Below are 8,492 nucleotides of genomic sequence, written 5' to 3' on the forward strand. Positions count from 1 at the left end.
CAGGGCGAAGTAAACGTTGGCTTCTTTGCCGCAGCTAATGGCCCCAAAAACCTTCTTAACTCCTGCTGCTCTCCCCACAGACTTTATGTGCCGCAGTGTACGTACATCTAACACTTGTTCTACGGTGTACCTGCTGTCTCGGGTCAACCCCAGGGCCCCCTTCTTCATTTTCCGAGACTTGGGGGCCCCCGGGGGCCCCCCGGGGGCCCCGGGGGCCCCCGGGGGCCCCTGGGGGGCCCCTGGGGGGCCTCCGGGGGCCCCGGGGGGCCCCGCGGGGGCCTTGGGGGGCCCCGGGGGCCCCTCGGGGGCCCCGGGGGCCCCGCAGGGTACTGGGGGGCCCCCCGGCGAGGGGGTCTCGGCGGGGGCCCGGGGGGCCCCCGAGGGGCCCCATGAAGCGGCGGGGGGAGGCATGGGTTTGGAAAAATGGAAAAGAAATAAAATGGAAATGAAATGGAAAAGAAATAAAAGAAAAAGAATTAAAATTCGGGGAGAAAGGCGCAGGTGTACATACACCCGAGCCGACGCGGCATGCGGGGCCCCCGCCCCACAGCAGCTGCTGCTGTTGGCTTCTTTTGGAAAGCAAAAAGCATTTAAATACTTCAAATTGAATTTAATTTAATCTTTTTTGCAATTTAATTCCACTTTGGAGTTTTTTCCACGCAAAGAAGGCCGAGAGAAGGCCCCGCTGCTGCGGGCTGCTGCAGCAGCATCGACGCCGGCGCAGCAGCAGCAGCAGCAGCAGCAGCAGCAGCAGCAGCAGCAGCAGCTATGGCAGTCAAGATCAAACCTGCAGGGGAGGGGGCCCCCGGGGGGCCCCTGGGGGGCCCCCCTGGGGGCCCCAATGAGGAGGCCGAGCTGTTTGCTGCTGCTGCTCACTGGCAGCACCACCTCACTTTGCTGCTGAATCTCATTCCCTACGAGGCGCCGCAGCAGCAGCAGCAGCAGCAGCAGCAGCAGCAGCAGCAGCAGCAGCAGCAGCAGCAAAGTGCGGGGCAGCTCCGGCGGGCCAAACAGACCCTCAGGTACAGCTTGGAAAGTTTGCTGCCTTCAACAGCTCAGGAAGATGCAGCAGCAGCAAAAGAGGAGAAGCAGCGGCTGCTGCTGCTGCACAAGGAGCAGCAAAACAGCAAGAAGCGCCAGAAGCAGCAGCAGCAGCAGCAGCAGCAGCAGCAGCAGCAGCAAGGGCCTACTACCAGAGAACAGTTGCTGCAGCGGCTGCATGCAAAAATTGAGGCCATGAAGCAGCAAAAAGGCCCGAAGAAGAACAGAGAGGGGGCACAGCAGCAGCAGCAGCAGCAGCAGAAGCAGCAGCAGCAGAAGCAGCAGCAAAAGCAGCAGAAGCAGAAGCGGAAACGGCAAGCAGACTCCCCGCAGCAGCAGCAGCAGCAGCAGCAGCAGGAACAGCAGCAGCCAAGTGCCAAAAAGGCCAAGAAGGCTGCTTCAGAGTCAGCAGCAGCAGCAGCAACAAAGCCAGCAGCAGCAGCAGCAGCAGCAGCAGCAGCAGCAAATGATGACTTTGCGTTTTCCGTTTTGAAAGAAGCAAATGAACCAGAGACTTTCAAAGAAGGAAGAAAAGGAGACAAACACAGACGCATCCGCAAAGCCCTGAAGTAGGGTTTAGGGTTTAGGGTTTAGGGTTTAGGGTTTAGGGTGTGGTGCTCGTGGTTGCCGCTCCTGCTGCTGCCAAGCTTGCTGCTGCTGTTGCTGCTGCTGCTGTGTCTGCTGCTGCTGCCCCACACTTGCTGCTGCAGCTCTCTTCACCTCACTTGCTGCTGCTGTGGACCTCGTGCTGCTGCTGCTGCCTTCGCCGCCCGTGCTGCTGCTGTGGCCCTCATGCCCCCGCTGCTGCTGCTGCTGCTGCTGCTGCTGCTGCTGCTGCTGCTGCTGCTGCTGCTGCTGCTGCTGCTGCTGCTGACTGACGACCCCCGGCGGCTGCGGAAGACGCAGCAGCAGCTGCAGCAAAAGAAGCGAAAGTCCCAAGAGGCCTGGGCTGGAGGGGTTTATAAAGATTTGAAAAAAATAAAAAAGAAAAAAGAAAGTGGGCCCTGCAGCAGCAGCCAAACCCTAAACCCTATACCCTAAACCCTAAACCCTAAACCCTAAACCCTCGGGCGGCTCCTGTCGCCGCTCGTCCGCACTTTGTGGCTTGAGCTGTGTGAGGGTTTAGGGTTTAGGGTTTAGGGTTTAGGTTTAGGACTAAGGGTTTGGCAAGAATATCCTTTGCTGATTATCTTGGCAGCCTTTGGCTCACCTGTTGCTGCTGCTGCTGCTGCTATCTTATTGCTGCTGCTGCTGCTGCTGCTGCTGCTGCTGCTGTTGCAGCCTTTTTTTCTGCTGCTGCTTGTCTTTTGGTTTGATTTTGATTGAATGAAATTGATTAAATATTTAATTAATTAAATTTAATTAAAAGCAAATAAATATAATTAAATATTTAATTCAAATATTCATTTAATTTAATTAATTTAATTAAAATAAAAATAATTTATTTAATTCCACCATTTGTGTCTTTGCTGCAGAAGAGAAGGCGAAGCAGCAGCGCAGAGAGAAAAAAGCAGAAAAGCAGCAGGAAAGCGAAAACCCTAAACCCCAAACCCTAAACCCTAAACCCTAAACCCTAGACCTCCAGCAGCCCACTTCGAAGCTGAAGGAGGCCCCTCATGGGGCCCCCAAGAGGGGCCCCTCATCCACGAGTGAGGGGGCCCCCAGTCGCAGCAGCAGCAGCAGCAGCAACAGCAGCAGCAGCAGCAGCAACAGCAGCAGCAGCAGCATTGATTCTGTGGGGTTCCAAGTAGGCTCCAGAATGGGCCCCTTGAGGGCCCCCTGGGGGGCCCTTTGGGGGCCCCCAAGGGGCCCCCTGGGAGCTCTTTGGGGGCCCCCGTGGGGGCCCTTTGGGGGCCCCCCTGGGAGCCCCTTGGGGGCCCCCCTGGGGGCCCCTTGGGGGCCCCCCTGGGGGCCCCTTGGGGGCCCCCGTGGGAGCCCTGTGGGGCCCCCAGGGGGCCCCACTTGAAGTGGTTTTGACTTGGCGGTAAAAACAGTTTTGTTTTGGATGTGTAGTTAGTTTCTGGTGGATGTAAACCCTAAACCCTAAACCCTAAACCCTCGTAGGATTCTGTAAACCCTCGTTTCTGCGATTTGACGGGCTTCTAAGGCAGACGCTACACTCGCAGCAGCAGCAGCAGCAGCAGCAGCAGCTGCTGCTGCTGCTGCTGCTGCTGCTGCTGCTGCTGCTGCTGCTGTTTGTGGAAATACCAAATACGAAAAATGAAAGGGAGTCAGTTGGTGGGGGAAACCTGGGGTGTACGTACAGCTCGGAACAGAAGAGAGAATTAAATTTAAATAACGATTTATGAATTTAGAAGATTTATAATTTATAAATATTAATTAAATGCGAAATAGTAATTAAATAGAAGCAAAAGGGAAGCCTCAGAACACAGAAAGGAGGCCAGCCGCCCGCAGCGCTGCTGTTCCAAAACGGGCCGAATCACTTGTGATATGTTCATTAATTGTCCATTAATTGTTTATTAATTGTTAATTTATAATTTATTTATAATTTATTTATTATTTTTTATTTATTTCTCGTTTTAATCCGCCATTTATTCGTCAATATTCCCTCATTTCCCCTTTTCCCTCGGTCTTCGCGGCGCCCCGGCTGCGTCTGCAGCGGGGCCGAAATGGCCTCGAAAAACGGCGAAAAAAGCCTCAAAAGCCCCGAAAAGAAGAGAAAAGAAAGGAAAAGAGTAAATAAATGCACAAAAAGAATAAAATGGCGCTCTTAATGGTTGGGGAAAGCGGTTTGGGCGGTGGCGGCTGCGGCGCGCGTTCGCGGGGTGTACGTACACCTCAAGATCGCCGCGAGCCGCCGCAGCTGTTCCCGCACTCAGAAGCCGCCATTTAATTCCATTTGGAGGTTTTAATGCAGCATTTAGTGTTTAATTCTTCCTTAAACTCGAGGAACTCCGTAAGGATAAGCAGCAAATGGATAGGCCTGGTTGTACATGTGCGTCGCCTCCCCAGAAGCAGCAGCAAACTCCGCATTCACGTACGGCAGCCGGTCCATCTTGAAGCCCTCGCTCTCCTCCCCTGCAGCAGCAGCAGCAGCAGCAGCAGCAGCAGCAGCAGCGGGGGTGAGGAAACGCAGCAGCAGCAGCAGCAGCAGCAGCAGCGGGGAGTGAGGAAACGCAGCAGCAGCAGCAGCAGCGGGGGAGGAAACGAAGCAGCAGCAGCTGCAGCAGCAGCAGCAGCTGCAGCAAAGGGAGGGGAGAAGCAGCAGCAGCAGCAGCAGCAGCAGCAGCAAGAGCTGCAGCCACGCGGACTAGCCCAAACCCCAGCAAACCCTAACAAACCCTAAACCCCCACCTTAAACCCTAGAAAACCCGCAAGAACCCTAAAAAACCCCTCACAAACCCTCGTAAACCCCCGTAAACGCTCGTAAACCCTAAACCCTCGCAAACCCTAAACCCTCGCAAACCCTAAACCCTCGCAAACCCTCGCAAGTCTCACAGTTGTATCCGAACTTCTGGGGTTTGAAATTAGGGTTTGGGGCCCAGCTGGGGACCCAAGTGGGGGGGAAGATGGAAATCTCCGGGCCCAAATAAGACTCCCTCGAGGGTTTATCCGAGGGTTTAGTCGAGGGTTTATCCGAGGGTTTATCCGAGGGTTTATCCGAGGGTTTATCCGAGGGTTTAGTCGAGGGTTTATCCGAGGGTTTATCCGAGGGTTTAGTCAACACATACTTGCAGAGCCGCGGGGGGTAGCCCGGCAGCGAAACGTGGAACGGCCGCGGAATGCCTGCGCCGCAAACCCTAAACCCTAAACCCTAAACCCTAAACCCTAGCTCCACCCAAACCCTAAACCCTAGACCCGCCGGAGACCCCAAACCCTAAACCCTAGCGAGCTCGGAGTCAAAAAGGGACGGCTTTCAGCTGCTTATGGCTGTGGGAACCAAGGCCCCCGCTAAACCCTAACCCCCAAACCCTAAACCCCAAACCCTAAACCCTAAACCCTAAACCCTCTGAAAAGCGGGTTGGGGTTTTGGCGTGGAGAGGCTGCTGGGGTTTGCTGCAGCCCCTTTCAAACGTGCGGCAGCCCGCGTGGAGCCCAGAGCTCCTCAGACCCTAGGGTTAGGGTTTAGGGTTTAGGGTTTAGGGTTTAGGGTTTAGGGTTTGGGCTTACACTCCTTGTCGTAGGGCTGCACAGAAGGGTCTGCCAAGTCTTCGACTCCCCAAGTGCGAATTTCTTCTCTGCTTTGAAAGAAGTTGGAGGGCAGCAGCGGGAAGCCAAATCTGCTGCTGCTGCTGCTGCTGCTGCTGCTGCTGCTGCTGCTGCTGAGTTGCTGCCGGTACGTCGCGAACTGGCTGCTGCTCATCCGGGGGCCCTTCCCCATGCTGCTGCTGCTGCTGCTGCTGCTGCTGCTGCTGCTGCTGCTGCTGGGGACTCCCCGTGGGGTCAGCTGCGAGGCCCCGCGGGATGGGGGGCCCCCCTTGCGCTGCGAGTCCGCAGCAGGGGCCCCCTGGGGGCCCCCCTGGGGGGCCCCCTGGGGGCCCCCTTGGGGGGCCCCTTGGGGGGCCCCCTTGGGGGCCCCTTCGGGGGGCCCCTGGGGGGCCCCCTGGGGGCCACTCTCTTGGGGGGCCCCCCGAGTCGCAGGGGCCTCCTTGGGGGCCCCCTGGGGGGCCCCAGAGGGGGGCAGCGACTCCTGGGGGGCCCCCGGGGGGCCCCCCTGGGGGGCCCCCTTGGGGGCCTCGGGGCGGCTCTGAGAAGCTGAGGAGGAGGGGGCCCCCTGGCCGGATTGCTTCGGGGCTGACATTGCGAGGGTTTAGCTGAGAGAGCGAAACACAAAAAAGGGTTTAGAAAGGGTTTAGGGTTTAGGGTTTAGGGTTTAGGGTTTAGGATTTAGGGTTGAGTTTGAAGCTGCTGGATTCTAACTCTGCTAAGTGGACAAGCGGCGCGTGTAAAACTCAGCCCCGAAGCCAAAACCCTAAACCCTAAACCCTGAAAAGTGTTTTGAGAAGCAGCAGCTGCAGCGCGAGGGTTTGGCGCTGCGGGCAGGGGCCCCTGGGGGCCCCCCGAGGCCCCCAAAAGCTGGAGAAAGTGGAAAAGTGGAAACAAAATGAAAAATGAAATAAAATAAATAAATGAAAAGTGGAAACTGACGGGAAAAGGCGGGGCGTTGGGCGCTGGGGTGTATCGACAGCGCTAGCGAGACCGGCGGCGGCGGCGGCGGCGGGAAAAGCGGAAAAGAAAAGAAGTTTTAGAAATAAATGAATGAAATAAATGAAATAAATGAAAATAAAAAAGGAAATAGAGTTTATTTTGAGTTTAAAACACCAAAAATACTTCAATTGCGCCCCGAGGCCACCCGGCAGCGACTAGCGATGCTGCTGCTGCTGCCGCTGCTGCTGCTGCTGCTGCTGCTGCTGCTGCTGCGCCGCGGCGGCCGCCGCCGCTGCTGCAGTGAGCGATGGGACCCAAACCCTAAGCCCTGCGGCTAAACCCTAAACCCTAAACCCTAATTAAAAATCCAAATCTTTTTATATTCTGCTTTTTAACAAAGGCACTTGCTGCGCCTCGCCCGCAGAACCCAAACCCTAAACCCTAAACCCTAAACCCTCGCTGCATATCTATACCCTGTCGGGGGCCCCCAGCCGCTGGGGGCCCCCCGGTCTCAGGCGGCAGCAGCAAAACCCTCGGGGGTTTAGGGTTTGCTGCTGCGGAGCTGCAGCAAAACCTCAAGTGAAATCAGTTCAAGGCCTCAAGTTCGGACCATCCCAGCGGCAAAACCCTAAACCCTAAACCCTAAACCCTAAACCCTCAAGTGATCAGCTCCAGCCGTTGGGAGGCGGCGCTGGCGTTGCCCTCGCTGCAGCATGTCTAAACCCTAAACCCTAAACCACAAACCCTGATTTAGGGTTTAGCGTCCGTTTCTGCACCTAGACAGCCTGTCTGCCGCTTCGCGCGCCGAGGTGTACGTACACCTCACCCAGCCCGTCGCTGGCCCTCGAACCGCCTCGCTGCTGCTGCTGCTGCTGCTGCTGCTGCTGCTGCTGCTGCTGCTGCTGCTGCGGAAATGGAGTTGGGAGAAGGAGTTGAGGGTTTATTTTTTTCTTTTTCGAATTTCTCTCCCGCGGGTTTGCTGCTGAGTGCGCTCTTTTGGGTGTACGTACACCTCAAGCTTTCGCCCAAGCTGCCTTCCCTCTTTCTTCCTGCTGCTGTTGGCCAGCAGCACAAGCAGAAGCTGCTGCAGTACAAGCAGCAGCAAGCAGCAGCAGCAGCAGCAGCAGCAGCGCGAGCGGGCGCAGCAGCAGCAGCTCCCGCAGCCCCGCAAGCAGCAGCAGCAGCAGCAGCAGCAGCAGCAGGGGCGGGGAAGGAGCGGGCCCCCGAGGCCGCCGAAGGAGCCCCTCAAAAGCAGCAGCAGCAGCAGCAGCAGCAGCAGCAGCAGGAAGCAGCAGCAGCAGCAGCAGCAGCAGAACTGAGTCCCGAAGAACTGATGGTTTACTGCGTTTCTGCAAGAGCAAATGCAACAGCTTTTTTGCATGCATGTCTTGTAGTTCCTGCTGCTGCTGCAGTGGTGTTTGTGACCATAAAGAAGGCGCAGCAGGAGCTGCAGCTGAAAGCAGCAGCAGCAATCCTGCTGCTGCTGCAGTGGTGTTTGTGACCATAAAGAAGGCGCAGCAGGAGCTGCAGCTGAAAGCAGCAGCAGCAGCAGCAGCAGCAGCAGCCAGCAGCAGCAGCAGCAGCAGCAGCAGCGCCGCTGCTGCGCTGCAGTCCTTGAAATGGGCCCTTTGGGACTGGGGAGAGACCAATGCCTTCTACAACAGCCACAGCTTTCTCCTAGACGCCCTCGGTAAACCCTAAACCCTAAACCCTAAACCCTAAACCCTAAACCCTAGGGTTTGCCCAGACCGCCCAAAACCCCTCTGCCGCTTCCCCGCGTCCGCCCCTTCCTCCCACCCCCCACCTCACTTCCGACATTCCCACGCACCACCTAGTGCTCAGGGTTTAGGGTTTAGGGTTTAGGGTTTAGGGTTTAGGGTTTAGGGTTTAGGGTTTGCGCGCAGCGTACCTGATGGGGGGCTACTTCGTGTGGGACTTGCTGGAGTGTTTGAAAAACCCTAAAGTCCATTCAAAGGCCTTTTTATTGCATGCAGCTTTATCTCTTTTGGCAATGATTTCTTACTTGCTTTCGCCCCAAGGGAGAATGACTGGCGAGCCAAACCCTAAACCCTAAACCCTAAACCCTGTGTGCAACATGGAGATCCCTGGATAACGCACGCCGAAGGCTAGAAGGCGCAAACCCTAAACCCTAAACCCTAGAAACCCCGTGCTTTCTCCAGCGATGTCAGGGAACGTCCAGGCCCAAACCCCAAACCCTAAACCCTAAACCCTATCCCGGGGGTTTGCAGCAGCAGCGCGGGAAAGTTTGGAAGCGTGCGAGGGTTGCGAGGGTTGCGTGGGTGAAACCCTAAAAAAGGGTTTGTGGTTTGCTGCTTGCAGGG

The 8,492-nt window shown here is 56.5% G+C and overlaps 4 protein-coding genes across 4 annotated transcripts in view; 2 read left to right on the forward strand and 2 right to left on the reverse strand.

The window, feature by feature from the left end:
• The window catches only part of ENH_00072100 (hypothetical protein), a gene marked incomplete at both ends in the record, with an annotated part of 715 nt that extends 304 nt beyond the window's left edge, over positions 1-411 (reverse strand). The window contains one exon of the mRNA XM_013577573.1: positions 106-411. Within this exon, the coding sequence (XP_013433027.1) occupies positions 106-411 (306 nt within the window). The remainder of the gene's footprint in view (positions 1-105) is intronic.
• Positions 412-768: 357 nt separating this feature from the next.
• ENH_00072110 (hypothetical protein, conserved) lies at positions 769-1,614 on the forward strand (the record flags this gene model as incomplete). Its single annotated transcript, XM_013577574.1, has 1 exon — positions 769-1,614. The coding sequence occupies one exon, from the start codon at positions 769-771 to the stop codon at positions 1,612-1,614; it is 846 nt and encodes a 281-aa protein (XP_013433028.1).
• A 2,326-nt stretch (positions 1,615-3,940) lies between these two features.
• Positions 3,941-5,803, reverse strand: ENH_00072120 (hypothetical protein, conserved; the record flags this gene model as incomplete). Its single annotated transcript, XM_013577575.1, has 2 exons — positions 3,941-4,080; positions 5,173-5,803. The coding sequence occupies 2 exons, from the start codon at positions 5,801-5,803 to the stop codon at positions 3,941-3,943; spliced, it is 771 nt and encodes a 256-aa protein (XP_013433029.1).
• Positions 5,804-7,063: 1,260 nt separating this feature from the next.
• On the forward strand, positions 7,064-7,651 carry ENH_00072130 (hypothetical protein, conserved; the record flags this gene model as incomplete). The annotated part of the gene is made up of 1 exon (XM_013577576.1): positions 7,064-7,651. One exon carries the CDS (start codon positions 7,064-7,066, stop codon positions 7,649-7,651), a length of 588 nt encoding a protein of 195 aa, XP_013433030.1.
• Positions 7,652-8,492: the final 841 nt, after the last annotated feature.

The sequence above is a fragment of the Eimeria necatrix genome, genomic scaffold (genome assembly GCF_000499385.1).
Source record: "Eimeria necatrix Houghton genomic scaffold, Enh_scaff706, whole genome shotgun sequence".
NCBI lineage: Eukaryota > Apicomplexa > Conoidasida > Eucoccidiorida > Eimeriidae > Eimeria > Eimeria necatrix.